The 16,498-nt window shown below is 33.9% G+C and overlaps 1 protein-coding gene, 1 non-coding gene and 1 pseudogene across 3 annotated transcripts; 2 read left to right on the forward strand and 1 right to left on the reverse strand.

Moving 5' to 3' along the window:
* Positions 1 to 192: 192 nt before the first annotated feature.
* LOC111806790 (serine/threonine-protein kinase 19) lies at positions 193 to 12,413 on the forward strand. Of its 2 annotated transcripts, XM_023692248.1 has the most exons (9): positions 197 to 419; positions 503 to 576; positions 1,386 to 1,466; positions 2,131 to 2,223; positions 2,798 to 2,917; positions 5,155 to 5,226; positions 5,395 to 5,472; positions 5,794 to 6,055; positions 12,078 to 12,413. In XM_023692248.1, exons 1-8 carry the CDS (start codon positions 311 to 313, stop codon positions 5,983 to 5,985), a joined length of 819 nt encoding a protein of 272 aa, XP_023548016.1. In that variant the 5' UTR covers positions 197 to 310; the 3' UTR covers positions 5,986 to 6,055; positions 12,078 to 12,413. The 2 variants fall into 2 exon arrangements, with proteins under 2 accessions (XP_023548017.1, XP_023548016.1); XM_023692249.1 differs by lacking the exon at positions 5,395 to 5,472 and having other exon boundaries at positions 193 to 419.
* On the reverse strand, positions 6,785 to 15,312 carry LOC111806789 (annotated as a pseudogene).
* Positions 15,313 to 15,643: 331 nt separating this feature from the next.
* TRNAR-CCU lies at positions 15,644 to 15,716 on the forward strand. The gene has a single exon. It is a non-coding gene; the product is annotated as a tRNA-Arg (tRNA).
* The last annotated feature ends 782 nt before the right edge of the window (positions 15,717 to 16,498 follow it).

Here is a 16,498-nt window from a genome sequence, read left to right on the forward strand (position 1 = left end):
CGTGTTTTAAAATTATTTTTATTTTTTAATATAATAAAATTAATTCGTTTAATTAAATTTTTTTTGTTGATAATATATATAAAATTTATTAGACTGGTTGGATGGAATAAATAATTATAAAATAAAATTATATATATAAATAAATAATGAAGAAAAAATTAATTTTGAAAATTAGGAGTAAGTCGGGTTTAATTCAGTTGAAATTAATTTTAGGGCTAAGCTGGAGGGAACAAAACTGGAGGGAAGAGATTCCTTCTCACAGTTACAGTTGAGGTGGAAGAAGCTACTGCATTGATCCAATTCCGCGCCAATGAACAGTTCTTCGGAATCATCTAAACCAAGGAAACGCCGAAGAGAGGCCGAAATTGAAGATGATGGCGATGGCAATGGCAATGGCAATTCTGAAATTGACTCTCTAGGTACTGTCTGACCACTTTCTATCATTTTATTCGCCTGAACACTGATTGATTCATGAAGTGTGTTACTTTTACTTTTAATGCAGAGGATTGTCTTACATTTAGCGATACTTTGGTGGCGCTTCGTATGATGCGAGTTCAGTTTCCCAACATCGGCAAGGTTCGTGTTCTTTAATCTCCTTCGATTTTTGTCTCCGTAGTTAGGTTGAGTGTTTTATTGTTCGTTTCATGGAGACGCTGAGAATTGAGAGCCAGAGATATGTGTGTGGGACTACTCAACTTTTTTAACCGAGTGACTCAAAATAATTATAGTTAGTAGGTCATTTATTCCCAGAGAATGCCATGTATCGGATATGAGAGCCTCGACTATGTTCGACGGCCGAGGAAGGCTTCCAGTTGAGGAGAAATTTCGTGTGGGAAATTCTTTTTCGGTTGTTCATGAACCTACTGGATGGAGAGAACCAAGACTTTTTTTGGCGCTAGTTCAATCCTCAAACAAACTTAGTAATTCCAAGCTGAAGTCGGGTAGATACCCAAATGAAGGAATCTTTGAAGACGTATGGGTGCTGTGGCGCAAGGGTCTTTTCCCCCTGCATCGAAGAAGAGGCAGACTCTGTGATATATGGGCACTAGTAGGGATTTTTCTTTAGGATTAACATTGCTTTAGTGTTCTTGCAGTAGTGTGCATGTTCTATATTATTCTTCTCATTGTAATCTTCACCGATGGAACTTGCAGAGTTATTGAAGGCAGAATCAAAATAACTTAATTAGTGGTGAACGTTCATGTCATTGTGCAGCACATAACTAGTTGTTTATTAGTCCGTCCTCATGAATTTGGTTTATCTCCTGTTTTCAGCCTTGCTTTGCGTTCTATGGAGCATTTGCATCTTAGTTTGAAAGAAATCAATATGAGTCAAGCTCATAAAACATAAATTTCTTATTACACTATTTACTTTTCCTTGTTTTCAGGTGTCAATTCAGCCATTCATTTTGCAATCACAGTTGTATAGTACTTTGAAAGACCGAACAGAAGTAGACAGGGAACTAGAGGTCTGTATTTCTTTCCTCTCTTCTACCCTGTAATTTCTAGGTTTGTAAGTTTTTCTCTTGCGACGTCGGAAACTGAAAGATTAGTTTTTGGTGCATGTGAGGCAATGCCGAGCAACACAAACTTTGCATTTTTCAAAAGAGGAAGAATAAGCATAAGGCTGGGGGTAGACGGAACCCAAACCCCTCCCAAACAAGCTACAAAAGAATTGCCTTCCAACATGTTATAGCCATTATAGGGCTATTATTACAACTTTTTTTTTTTTTTTTTTTTTTTTTTTTTTTTTTTTTTTTTTAAAAAAAAAAAAAAAAAAAAAAAAAAAAAAAAAAAAAAAAAAAAAAAAAACAGGATACGCAGAAGGACTTGTTGGAATTTGTTGGTGTCCAACATTGACACTTGGTCATTTTACAAGTGTCTATGCTTTATAATTTAACTGCCATTGCTATAAGTCTTTCTGAAACACTTCTGACAACTGAGGTGCTTAAATCAGTTCCTCTTGACTGATTGTGTTTCTGTGTAGGATTTTTATAAGAAATGTTGCTGTTCAGGATTGCTTTCTTAATATTATTCTCAATTGTACTTTTCTTACCTCAACTTTATAACTTTTGAAAAATATTTTGAATTTGGTTTATGATGATCTTTGTTCATAGATTTTGTCTTATGCAGTGTCTAAAACGAGAAAAAGTAGTGCGTGTATTCAAACTGAATACTGGACAAGATGATCATGCAATAATGTTTCTGGATGACTATCTGAAGCAGGTTGGTTTTATTTAATGTGTACATATGTAAATAATACCCCCAGTATTTCGTCATGGACATTTTGCTTGCTTGTAATCTGTGTGTGGACATTTGAGGGGTTGATTGGTCCTTGGCTTTCTCTTGGTCTTGGTCTTGGTCCAAATGTTACAGCCTTCTTAATTTGCTCAAGCATTGTTTATCGTTTGGTGGGGTGTGTCAAAAGCTTTCTGTTGGGAACATTTGTTGAAAAAGAAATTGTAGAACTTGTGAAAGAGAATAAAGCTGACTTAATGAATTTGGCACATCTTTGTTTATTTTTTTCATTACCCTTCTTTTTCATGATTGTCAATCGGTGTGCCTTTTTAATTGCCTTCATACGAGAATGGATACAGTACCTTCCCCTTCAGGTTTTGTATCTTTCCCATTTTGTGATAAAATGTTTCTTATTCATTAGAATTTTGAAGGATTTATTTTTATTTTATGTCTATGACACTAACATGTGAATTTATTTATTATTAAATAATGCATTTATTGCTGCCATGATTTCAAGTTCTCTCTCTCTTTTTCCTTTTATATATTAATTGTTTACATACAGATTGACCATGTGATATCAAGATTTGAAGAAAGGATGCAACTTGGCACGGGAATTTTTCAGTGGTTTAAGACGCATGTTCTGGATTGCAAATTGGAACCTAGTATTGGACATCAGGAGCTTGTGAGTAAATGTATACTTCCTATAGACGCTATATTCTTTGGACTGTTTCAATAGCTTGTTGGAGATGATCAGATTTATGCAAATATATAGAAGGATGCAACGCTAGATGTTGCATTATTCATTCAAATATTCAATTCTATAACATACTGGGGATAAAAATATGAAGTTCATTTACTTAACTATGCTGTACAGGCCAGCTTCCCATAACTGTATGAAGGAGTTATGGGTGGAGCTTCGGGGCTGTTTAGGTCTCTGCAGTGATATGGGGCTTAGTGGAGATTTGAACGTTATTTGTTGGGTATGGAAGTCTAGTAGGACAGCAGAATTGGAAGTACGAATGATTTCTTTCTCAAAGGAGTTCTCGTTTTCTCTTTCTAGTTGAATGCTTTCTCAATAGAAGAAAAAACCTTCATTGGGAGGAGGTGTTTCATGATCCTTTGTTTTTTTGGTGGGGAACTTTAACTTGTATTATTGAAGAAACCCAAACAAAAAAGGTGAATGAGTTATCCCCAAATAACTGTGAGGATGCAAAAANTTTTTTTTTTTTTTTTTTTTTTTTTTTTTTTTTTTTTTTTTTTTTTTTTTTTTTTTTTTTTTTGTGTGTGTGTTTGTGTGTGGTTAGAACACCACAANACTGAGGTGCTTAAATCAGTTCCTCTTGACTGATTGTGTTTCTGTGTAGGATTTTTATAAGAAATGTTGCTGTTCAGGATTGCTTTCTTAATATTATTCTCAATTGTACTTTTCTTACCTCAACTTTATAACTTTTGAAAAATATTTTGAATTTGGTTTATGATGATCTTTGTTCATAGATTTTGTCTTATGCAGTGTCTAAAACGAGAAAAAGTAGTGCGTGTATTCAAACTGAATACTGGACAAGATGATCATGCAATAATGTTTCTGGATGACTATCTGAAGCAGGTTGGTTTTATTTAATGTGTACATATGTAAATAATACCCCCAGTATTTCGTCATGGACATTTTGCTTGCTTGTAATCTGTGTGTGGACATTTGAGGGGTTGATTGGTCCTTGGCTTTCTCTTGGTCTTGGTCTTGGTCCAAATGTTACAGCCTTCTTAATTTGCTCAAGCATTGTTTATCGTTTGGTGGGGTGTGTCAAAAGCTTTCTGTTGGGAACATTTGTTGAAAAAGAAATTGTAGAACTTGTGAAAGAGAATAAAGCTGACTTAATGAATTTGGCACATCTTTGTTTATTTTTTTCATTACCCTTCTTTTTCATGATTGTCAATCGGTGTGCCTTTTTAATTGCCTTCATACGAGAATGGATACAGTACCTTCCCCTTCAGGTTTTGTATCTTTCCCATTTTGTGATAAAATGTTTCTTATTCATTAGAATTTTGAAGGATTTATTTTTATTTTATGTCTATGACACTAACATGTGAATTTATTTATTATTAAATAATGCATTTATTGCTGCCATGATTTCAAGTTCTCTCTCTCTTTTTCCTTTTATATATTAATTGTTTACATACAGATTGACCATGTGATATCAAGATTTGAAGAAAGGATGCAACTTGGCACGGGAATTTTTCAGTGGTTTAAGACGCATGTTCTGGATTGCAAATTGGAACCTAGTATTGGACATCAGGAGCTTGTGAGTAAATGTATACTTCCTATAGACGCTATATTCTTTGGACTGTTTCAATAGCTTGTTGGAGATGATCAGATTTATGCAAATATATAGAAGGATGCAACGCTAGATGTTGCATTATTCATTCAAATATTCAATTCTATAACATACTGGGGATAAAAATATGAAGTTCATTTACTTAACTATGCTGTACAGGCCAGCTTCCCATAACTGTATGAAGGAGTTATGGGTGGAGCTTCGGGGCTGTTTAGGTCTCTGCAGTGATATGGGGCTTAGTGGAGATTTGAACGTTATTTGTTGGGTATGGAAGTCTAGTAGGACAGCAGAATTGGAAGTACGAATGATTTCTTTCTCAAAGGAGTTCTCGTTTTCTCTTTCTAGTTGAATGCTTTCTCAATAGAAGAAAAAACCTTCATTGGGAGGAGGTGTTTCATGATCCTTTGTTTTTTTGGTGGGGAACTTTAACTTGTATTATTGAAGAAACCCAAACAAAAAAGGTGAATGAGTTATCCCCAAATAACTGTGAGGATGCAAAAACTAAGCCCAAAATATTTTTTGGACTCGAGGGCTCAAAATATTCCCCTGGTTAGAAAAGGGAAACTAACTGGTTAATTTCTTGCTGCAGTGCACTCTCTTATCTCTTGGGGGAAAGGTTAAAGATGAAGATATCTCCCTCTTGATCAACGCTGGACTCCTTGTAAGTAATCTTGAGATTCTCATTAAAACTGCCTTTAATGTGGAAAAGAGTATAGATCCGCTGGTCTTTTTTTATTTGGCTAAGTTCATGATTTGCTTCTTCCTTAGTAGTTTTCAACCATGTTATATGCGTTTGATTGTGTATATTCACTTGTATCTCTCTTTCCAGAATCGCCAACTTATTGATCCAAACGTGTATTGGTTTGCAATTCCAAGTATTGGTTCAGTACTGAAAGGCATTTCTCAGGTATCTGAAATAACTTACCTGAGAAATGATTTTGCAATAGCTATTTATTTTATATGGCAGGAAAAATTACACTTTTGGTCCTCAAATTTGAGTTTGGCAGCATTTTAGTTCCTGAGTTTTCAAACTAGACTTTTAACCTCTGAGATTTGGGAAAATGACTCGTATGGTTCCTATTGAGAAAGGAAGGAGAACTGCAGTGAAGACAGTTCTGTCTTTTAGAACTTATGGCTTGGTAGTTTGAAATAAGATTTAAAATTCACTGTGTTCTTCAGTTCTATTGAGCATTCTGACTTATCTTTTCTTTTCTTTTTCTGAATTCAGGGTAGAAAGGAACTCATTTCTTTGCTAAAACGTACCAAATATAAAGAAATGATGATGACATCTTTGCAGAAGAAGCGTCTTCGTTTTTCTTCGCTCGATATGAGATTTCACATACGGGATTTAATTGGCTCTGGTTACCTCCGAACTGTGCAATCACCAACAGGCTTACTTGTTCAGTTATCGAAAGATTGAAAGCCAGGGAGGATTGAATCATGTGCTTCTGTTTGCTGTCATCCCTTCATGTTTATTATCTTGCTCAAAGGTAAGTTTCTATCCCTTGAATACTTTTTTTAATATAATAGAATTTAGGAAAAAGTTCATTTTCTGTGAGCATTGATTATTCCGATTGTGCTGGATGCTCTTTCTTAGTTGAATATTTTTGTGTTACTAAGTTTGAATATTTTTATTTGTTTTGTTTCATTTAGTGGCTAGGTTAAGTAATTTCATGATAGAGCTTGGAAATTTTTGGACGTAATTTAAACTATAATTTGGTAATTATAAGCAATATTAGTAAGAATACCCCAAAATCTAATCACATTTGTAAAAATATATGCGATGAAAATTAAAACTAAATATAAAATCATTATGCTCTAAAATAATAACACATAATATGCAGATTACGAAACAAAGAAACCTGTAGGTGAAAGTAGTGTTCATAAACTTAGCTTAAAATTTTTGTCTATAATATGCATTCATTAATATCTTGTCTTCAACGTGTTAAAAGAAATTGTTACATGAGGAATTGGATATTAAATCTTAAATAAGAGGTCACCATGACTTACTAATCACATTTCCTCTAAGCTCTTGATCACTTGTTCTGAATATTATTGCTTAAAGGAATCATGAAAGTTCCAAGTTTGTTATAAGAAATTAATTAACATTTAGCAATGGTAAGGCTGTTGAGAGACAAAATTTAACCAAATCAAAGACAAAGTAAAAGACTATGATTGTAGACTAGCCTGATGATTCATAGACCATGAAACAATCAAGTAGAGTGGAACATATTGCTTTTGCTGTGTATTATCTACACTGAAATACTTGTGTATATGCTATTGGTTTGGTGTATTTTGTACAACAAATCGTTGAGAAAACCCCACCAAAATTATATGTGGGAAAAAAGGAAGACAAGAAAGAACGAAAAATAATAACAAACCAGATCTTTTATTCACCTTCTTCAGATCTATTATTCATCTTTATCAGATATGTTATTCCCCTGCCTGTGAACAATGCTACCACAGTCGAAGGCTCGTCTCCAAGCTCAGATTGTTAAAAACCAAAAATCCAACACCATCTTGCTCGAGTTTAATTTTCTGTTAAACCAAAGTCTGTCAAACACTTCCAACATTTTACCTATATATATACTATAAGGTCCAACTGAGATTAGTTAATGAAATAGAGTTCCAGCTGTTTCATCTGATGACACGCAGAGAATCGATACGTTACATCGGCTCTTTCCTTGTTTCAACTTCATCCTGTTGAGATGTCATTGAGTTTGAAAAGCTACCTTCTCTGGACTGACCATAATTAGATGTATCAGATGCATCTGTTGCCTCTTCGCCATCTATTTGAAACAGTAACTCAAATCAGTCTGGTAGCATTGTAATGGGACGATCTAGTAATAAGTTTTGTGAACAAAGAGTGAAAAAAAGAAAATATTGGTGCATACCAAAGATTGACTTGATTGTCGGTCTTTTTTGTTTGCCGCTTTTTTTCTTCAATTCAGCTACACGTTGAGAGAGAGAATCAATTATTATTTCCGTGAGTAATCTCCCTCTTCAGAACATGCCAACTAGAACTTGGAGCAAAAATGTGTGATCTTAAAAATGCTTGAGGTGTAAATAGTGAAGGTAGAGAGAGATAGAGAGATTGCTTCAAAACATTTTCAAATTGAAGTGTAAGGATGTTTGGTGAAATCTGTGTGGCCCTAAGAGTGCTAATGACTCATATATAAGGAAAAATTGCACAAACCACCTGTAAACTATGGGGTTTGTTACAATTAGAGTCCTAAGAACATCAACATAAAATGATAAGTTGGAAAGATCTGCTTATTAAGCCAGAAAGTAAATATTTCAACCGAATGTGAGAGGACATACCCATCCCAGGCAATTGATAATCGTTGACAATTTCGAAGTTCTTGTAAGTATATCCAACGAAGTTGATGTCCTTAGATGAGAGCATCTGATACAAAACAAATCAAGAAGGGAATCAGAGAATGACGATAAGAACACACTGTAAATTCGGAAGATCATATCAAAATATCTTACGACGAAAAAAGCAATATTTGGTATGGAAATTTGGCACGAATAAGGAAATCAAAGATCACTTTTGTTATTGACTTGTTGCATATATACATAGTTTTTATTTAGAAGCCAACACCTCTTCGTGCCTATCTTATTATTATTACTTTCTTCTGCATCACTTTCTGCAAAACAATCTTTCTGAATCCANTTTTTTTTTTTTTTTTTTTTTTTTTTTTTTTTTTTTTTTTTTGGAGATTAATAGCTTCTTCAATCAACGCATAAAACCCTTGGACTTTGGTGTTGAAGGAATAGATAACTAAAACATTATCATCTCAACCATCTGTGTTGAAGGAATGATCTTAATTATGTCTGTGTAATTCTTCTGTTAAGTTAGTTAGGATATATTTGTGTAATCCCTCGACCTCACTAGTTTATGTTGTTACCTAATATACTTATTTAGGTTTATTGTTATATTTATTTTGATTTATTGTACCTAGTATTTAGAAATGTATTCAGATTTACTGTTACTAGTATATGTGAGTTTATTCGGATTTATTGTCACCTAATATCTAGGGATTATAAACGGCACATGTAAGAAAATAAATATGAAAAGCAAGCTAGATAATTCACTCGAGTAGAACCTTCTTCAAAGGTTGTTTGACAAGGAATTTACTTATCTAAACCATAGTGGAAATAAGGGCAATATGAATGATAAAAGAAACGCTATATGAATTATTACTAATACTTAGTGTTACCTTTCTCCATGGACCAGATTTAGATGAAGAACTGCTTTGCAAGTCACACTGTAGATATAGAAATATGAACAAAAAGTAAATGAGAAAATGAGCAAAACAACTTGCTCTGACAAATTAACCAAAGATAGTGGGAAATCATGCTACCTCTTCAAACTTTTCAAAATTTTGAGTGTCTAGCTCATCTTTAACCTCGGGAACAAATGCAGCTTCCATTTCATATAGCCTATCCCATTCAATACCTTCAAACCACGGATGAACCTAGATGATAAATTGGCAGGCAGGAACCTTGAGATTATTTAAATTTTTTCTAATTAAACCAAAAGAAATTAAGAAATGGACACACCATACAACACCTTTATGTCATCCGCGCCATTTGTACCTAGCCTCTCGTCAACATTGCATAGTAGTTTGCTGATAAGATCTTTTGCCAAGGGAGATAGCTTTGCTTCATCAGGGAACACCAAATGAGTTCTCCAGTTCACTATCTGGAAAGAATAACAATGCAAAAAAAATTCATGAGTTACATAGGACTTCACGGAGTATCTAAAAAAAAAAATTTATTTTTATTTTCCTTCACATTAAGCGACCACAAGATATGAACGGAGGCAAGCTACAAAAGATTATATAAATTGAGGATAAAATTCAAAATTGGAGAGGAAAGTTACCTTCCGACATGTCGACATTGGATCATCAGAGTAAAAAGGTGGGTAGCCAACAAGCATTTCATACATAATNCTTCGATTCTTCTGCCAATGTTGGAGTTGCTCTTGTTGAGTACGGGGAGCTGCATTACGCTCATCACTTTGTCCAGCTTCATTACGGACACTCCCTATATCAAGATCTTGTTCTTTGAGTGTACTGCAATCTAATGGTTTGCACAGTCCAAAGTCCGAGAGTCTCAAGTGCCCAAATTTATCAAGCAGCAAGTTGTCAGGCTTAATATCTCTGTGATACAGAACAAAGAGTTAGCTTATATTTCAAAATTGAAAGGAACAATTCATGATAAGTATCCAAGGGAGTTAATGCACTGAGCATAAAAGTCCAGAGACCTATGAATGTAATTGTGCTTATGAATAGATTCAACAGCCAAAACTATCTCTCCAACGTAAAACCTTGCTTCATCATCAGTCAAAGTATCCTTTCTCATCAATAAAGTCATCATATCTCCACCAGGTAGGTACTCCATGATGAGATAAAGAAACTCGTCATCTTGAAAAGAACAATAGAGTTTCACGATACAATTGCTGTCTACTTCAGCAAGCAGATTTCTTTCAGCTCTCACATNAATCATGCTACCTCTTCAAACTTTTCAAAATTTTGAGTGTCTAGCTCATCTTTAACCTCGGGAACAAATGCAGCTTCCATTTCATATAGCCTATCCCATTCAATACCTTCAAACCACGGATGAACCTAGATGATAAATTGGCAGGCAGGAACCTTGAGATTATTTAAATTTTTTCTAATTAAACCAAAAGAAATTAAGAAATGGACACACCATACAACACCTTTATGTCATCCGCGCCATTTGTACCTAGCCTCTCGTCAACATTGCATAGTAGTTTGCTGATAAGATCTTTTGCCAAGGGAGATAGCTTTGCTTCATCAGGGAACACCAAATGAGTTCTCCAGTTCACTATCTGGAAAGAATAACAATGCAAAAAAAATTCATGAGTTACATAGGACTTCACGGAGTATCTAAAAAAAAAAATTTATTTTTATTTTCCTTCACATTAAGCGACCACAAGATATGAACGGAGGCAAGCTACAAAAGATTATATAAATTGAGGATAAAATTCAAAATTGGAGAGGAAAGTTACCTTCCGACATGTCGACATTGGATCATCAGAGTAAAAAGGTGGGTAGCCAACAAGCATTTCATACATAATAGCTCCAAGTGACCACCTAATATTTGGAAGGAAAAAAATCATAAATTGTAAAAGACTACCTACAAAATTTGCTCCAAAATGTCGGTATGGTAGTTGCAAAAGGTGTCGTGCCAGTACAATGTTGCAAATCAAATTGCAAACAAATTGATGCCACTCCAAATAACCTCCATCTCTTTCGCAGTTGAGATATTAAAAGGTCATTATCATAAGATCTATTATATTCACCCTTAATAGATGTATAATAGTTTAGAATTACCAGTCACATTCCATGCCATAACCTTTCTTCAACAAAACCTCCGGAGCAATANTTCATTACGGACACTCCCTATATCAAGATCTTGTTCTTTGAGTGTACTGCAATCTAATGGTTTGCACAGTCCAAAGTCCGAGAGTCTCAAGTGCCCAAATTTATCAAGCAGCAAGTTGTCAGGCTTAATATCTCTGTGATACAGAACAAAGAGTTAGCTTATATTTCAAAATTGAAAGGAACAATTCATGATAAGTATCCAAGGGAGTTAATGCACTGAGCATAAAAGTCCAGAGACCTATGAATGTAATTGTGCTTATGAATAGATTCAACAGCCAAAACTATCTCTCCAACGTAAAACCTTGCTTCATCATCAGTCAAAGTATCCTTTCTCATCAATAAAGTCATCATATCTCCACCAGGTAGGTACTCCATGATGAGATAAAGAAACTCGTCATCTTGAAAAGAACAATAGAGTTTCACGATACAATTGCTGTCTACTTCAGCAAGCAGATTTCTTTCAGCTCTCACATGCTCCACCTGAAAGATCTCCAAAACTGCCCATAAGCATGCAGAATAATAAGTTCTGGAAAACTAGATGGGGCAGGCTACCACAAATTACCTGGCCCCTTCGAAGCATCTCTGATTTTTTAAGCTTTTTCATAGCATATACCTGACCTGAAGTCTTCTCTCTACATACACGAACCTACAAGATCAGGAACATAATATACTTATGAAGTTACCCCCAAAATAGTAACTACACAAACAAATATGGTTTAAAAATAGTTTTGATTCCAAACTTTAATTCATTTTCATTTTACTCGTTTAATTTTTTAAGTGAGGGGCTAGGCTTGTTTATGTACGTTGTCAAGATTGGACTTTAATATGTTAGGTAGGCGGTTACCATGAAGTTTGAATTTGTTCTCATTCACATACCCCAATGACCATAAGGCCAATCCTATGGTTGATCATGTTAGTTCCTTAAACTTTTTTGACGTTTAATTTTGTCTCTAAATTTTATCCACCTCCCATTTCGTACCTACAAATTTTTCAACTTCTATTTTAAACTTTACATTCAATTTTGGCTACAAAAGTCTACTGTTATTCTAACTTACTGGAAACAAGAAGGAACACCATTCATTATCTATATTTTTAGGTTGAGCTGGTGTTTGCCTGATAGAATTGATGAGTTTGTCTCAGCTGGTTTTTGGTACACACTTCAGGAATAAGGAAAGATTTCTGTGGTCTAATATTGTTATGGATTTCTCTGGAAGCTGTGGAACAGAGAAACCAGAGGGTCTTCGAAGTGTGCGTTCTCAACGAGTTATGTGAGTGTATTATACTCTTTGCATATCCCCCGTCTGGTGTTCTCTCTCTAAATACTTTTATAATTATGATATTGTTCATATTTCGGCCAATTGGGATTCTTTTTTGTAACCCTGTGACTTTGTAGGGATATCTCATCTCCCCTTTTGTACGATCCTTTCATCAATATCTTTCTTTTCTTTTGTTTGTTATAAAAGAAAAAACAANAAAAAAAAAAAAAAAAAAAAAAAAAAAAAAAAAAAAAAAAAAAAAAAAAGATATTTTAAAGAATAAAAGATAAATAAAAAATCTCAGAGAAATACAGACAAAATCGAGTAGTTTATTCCACATGGCATGAACATGATAAGCTCAAGTTGTTCGTTAAAATTTGACTTTTATGACGCATTTGTTTTTCTAGTTATGTAGTTTAATCTAACTAGTTAAACGACAAACTTGAGCTCGAGGATTATGAGTATGTTCCCAAAAGTGTAGTCACAGAGATTGAGGAGTATACAATTTCAACCAGAAACTATCCAAAAACAGATATGATTTCCATTTAATGGGAGCCAGGGGGGTTGAGAGCTGTAGAAAAGAGAATTTATACATAAAAAATGTAAAACATACCTCCCCAAATGCACCTTTGCCAATAATTGTTAGTAAATCAAAATCACTGACGCCCATTTTGTGCCTTTTGAGGCGCATATATTCAGTTTCCTTCTTCTCTAAATACTTGAGTAAATTGTTTTGATCTTCTTCAGAAACATCAGCATCAGCCAACTTCTTTTCCAATATATTTCGTCTGCATCCGTAAAATATATATCAACAAGACTTTATACCCATTTGAAGCTACTCAAATAAGAACCTATAACTTGGAAGTTTCACATGTATATTAAAAATCAGGGCTAGAAAGTACAATAATAGCTCTTGTTATTAGTTATGTACAAATTGTGTACTTCATATTAATATAAACAATGATAAAGAACGATGGATGATTAATAATTTGAGAAAAGTGCTAGAGAATTCAAGAGTAAGCAAGCTTTTCTTCAAGGTTAGCAGAAGAGTTTCTGTACTAAAGTCCAGAGGTAGACAGTACGCATATCTGAATGACTCAATTATGCATATGAAGAAAAAACAACAAAAACAATTATGCATATCTGAATGACTCAATTATGCAAATGAAGTTGCATCATATGGCTTCGGTTTTGTCGCTCTCTGTTTTGGCTCCCAAATCCTACATTGGTTGTGGCTTGTACTTCTTTGTTTCCAATCCTTGTGTTCTCCCTCTGCTTCCCCATAAGCCCCTGTGTTCTCTTTTAGAAGGTCAAAGTCGTCGCCTGCCCGAAAATCAACAATTTGGATCGTATTCAAAGACACTCTTCTTCGTGTTTTGGATCCACAATGGTGCATTTCAGAATTATAGGATATTGATCCTTTGTTCTAGAATTGCAAGTTTGTGCAGTTCAATTGGGATCGTTTCTTAAATTCATTTGGAGTTTCTTTTGTGCATAATAGAGATTTTAGGTCCATGATGGAGGAGGTAGTATTATCCCCTCCTCTTAGGGATAAAGGGAGAGTTCTTTGGCACAATCGTTCTTTCATAGTTTTATGGCCATTCAGATTGGAAAAAAATAACAGGATTTTTAGAGAGGTAGAGCATTATNTCTTCTTCGTGTTTTGGATCCACAATGGTGCATTTCAGAATTAGAGGTTATTGATCCCTTGTTCTAGAGTTGCAAGTTTGTGCAGTTCAATTGGGATCGTTTCTTAGATTCATTTGGAGTTTCTTTTGTGCATAACAGAGATTTTAGGTCCATGATGGAGGAGGTAGTGTTGTCCCCTCCTTTTAGGGATAAAGGGAGAGTTCTTTGGCACAATTGTTCTTCCACAGTTTTATGGCCATTCAGATTGAAAAAAATAACAGGATTTTTAGAGAGGTAGAGCATTACTCTTTGAGAAACACTACTTTTAACATCTACTTTTGGATTGGAGGCCTTTTTTTGTAGGTGTGTGGCTGTTCGTTTATATGATCTTGTATATTCTTTCATGTTTCTTAACAAAAGCTCGCCTAGTTCAGGGTGTCTATGATGAAATAAGGATCAGGGTGTGTTTCTGCAAATTCCATGACGAATGTGTCTTCAACCAATTAGGCATTTCCAGAATCATTAAGAGGCATTAGTTAAAGAATGCATAACAAGTTTCAAAAACTTTGGTTGAACATTACTACTTCACAATCGTTCTAATTTCTAGAACACAAACAAAAAGAGAAGCAGCCATAGATGTACCTTTCCTTCCTTTCCTGCAGATTCTTCATTTGCTCCTTGTAATGATTCTCGATGTACTGCTTTGCCGCAGCAGCCTTCTGCTTAGTGCTGTTCGAATGCGCTTCTTCGTCCATTTTATCGGTAGAATCCTCGTTCCCTTCCATACTATCGTCCTTCTTCTTCGAAGAACCTCTCGGCCTATCTCTCGGCTGAAGCTTATTGAACCAACTCCTCGCCGAATCCATTTCTCCAATAGAAATCTCAAGAACCCTAAAACATCCCTAGAACACAAAAACAAGTCGCCCAAACAAACTATTTGATATCCAAAACGTCACCGCCTCAAGTTCGAAACAACCACGAAATCGTTGAAAATCTACAAGCAACAGCGCGGCAACGGAATCAAAACGAACATCGAAAAAGGAGTTGTAAAGAGAAAAATTGGTACGTTGATTCAATGTCGAAGAAAAGGAATTCTTAGGGATTTCAAGAAAGAAGGCTGAGAATCCGGATGACCGTAGAACTAAAATAGAGAGTGGATTGGAGGCATGAAGGAGAAGTATATATGATCCAGAAATGGAAATGAGAGAGAGAAAAAGAGAGACAGAGAAGGATTCCAACATTTTCGTTGTGCCCTTCGATTACAGCTGAACCCTGAAGAAATTCCGATGACTTTTCCCGAAATGGACTCTCCTTCGTGATTCGAATCACCGCTAATTTCCATTCTTCTTCCCGATTCTGAGCTCTTCCATGGAATTGGAGTTTGATCGTAGATGACGATGATATTACAATGGTGGTGTGAAGAATCCAATTCATGAAGTTTGATCTGTTCATAGAATTAAATTAGTTAGTTAAAATTCGTTTTCACAATTTTTTTTTTTTTTTTTTTTGTCACTAATAAATTAAATATAAAATCCACATTATAATCATTTTAAATTAATTAATTATGAAGACCAATAAAAATTAGGCTAAAATAATAGAAAATACCTTCAACTTTTTCATAAAATTTCAATAAAATCCTTTTAAAAATATATTAAAAATAACTTTATGTTTCTAAAAATAATTTTTAAAAAATAACATTGAAATTACTTTTATTTTGTTCTTTAAAAAATATTTTTAAAATTTGTTTCAAAATAACCTTAATTTTTAAATTCATCAAGCGCCTGTAGCTCAGTGGATAGAGCATCTGTTTCCTAAGCAGAAAGTCGTAGGTTCGACCCCTACCTGGCGTGAATTATTTTTTCTAATACATAATAACTCTGGTCTATATACTATCAATAATTATATTTTTTTTATACCGCGAATTATTTTTTCTAATACATAATAACTCTGGTCTATATACTATCAATAATTATATTTTTTTTAATTAAAAAAATAAAAATACTAGTGGAATTTTTAATCGAATTATTTTTTCTAATACATAATAATTCTCGTCTATATACTATCAATAATTATATTTTTTTAATTTAAAAAAAATAAAAATACTAGTGGAATTTTTAACAAGTAGAACATNAATTTATTAGAAAGTAAAAGAAAAAAAAATAATAATTAACTTTAAAAGAAAAAGAGTTTAATAATAAAGAGGCCACGTGGCAATATGGTAAGGGACTACAAATTCAACTAAATTTAGTTATTAATTATCATAAAAATAACTTAATTTTCTTTAGATAATAAATAAGGGAATAAAATGAAACCCCTTAAAATAATAATATTTTAAAAACTATTAATTTTAAAACAAATTGATTAAAATAGTTTATTTTATTATTTTTACAATTATCGTGTAATTTAACTAATTCTACCTAATATTTAAAAATAAATTAAGATAATTGGCATTTATCCCCTAAATTAGGCTCAGATGACATTTCCCTAGACCGAGTCAACTAAGACACTCCCTTTTAATCAATGAATAATTACAAACTTTTAAAGACCCTTTCAATATAGTATGACTTAAAGAGTAAACTCCACGTTCAAGTTATTGACACTCTCATAGTCATGCAATCATTATGAATTTGAT

Source organism: Cucurbita pepo, chromosome LG12 (genome assembly GCF_002806865.2).
Source record: "Cucurbita pepo subsp. pepo cultivar mu-cu-16 chromosome LG12, ASM280686v2, whole genome shotgun sequence".
In the NCBI taxonomy this organism is placed as follows: domain Eukaryota; kingdom Viridiplantae; phylum Streptophyta; class Magnoliopsida; order Cucurbitales; family Cucurbitaceae; genus Cucurbita; species Cucurbita pepo.

Excerpts from the sequence above, each read along its gene's own strand:
- LOC111806790 (XM_023692248.1), top strand. The coding sequence starts at position 311 with ATGAACAGTTCTTCGGAATCATCTAAACCAAGGAAACGCCGAAGAGAG. Across the intron at positions 2,224-2,797 it reads TGGATGACTATCTGAAGCAG|ATTGACCATGTGATATCAAG; the intron begins GTTGGTTTTATT and ends GTTTACATACAG. Across the intron at positions 5,473-5,793 it reads TACTGAAAGGCATTTCTCAG|GGTAGAAAGGAACTCATTTC; the intron begins GTATCTGAAATA and ends TTCTGAATTCAG.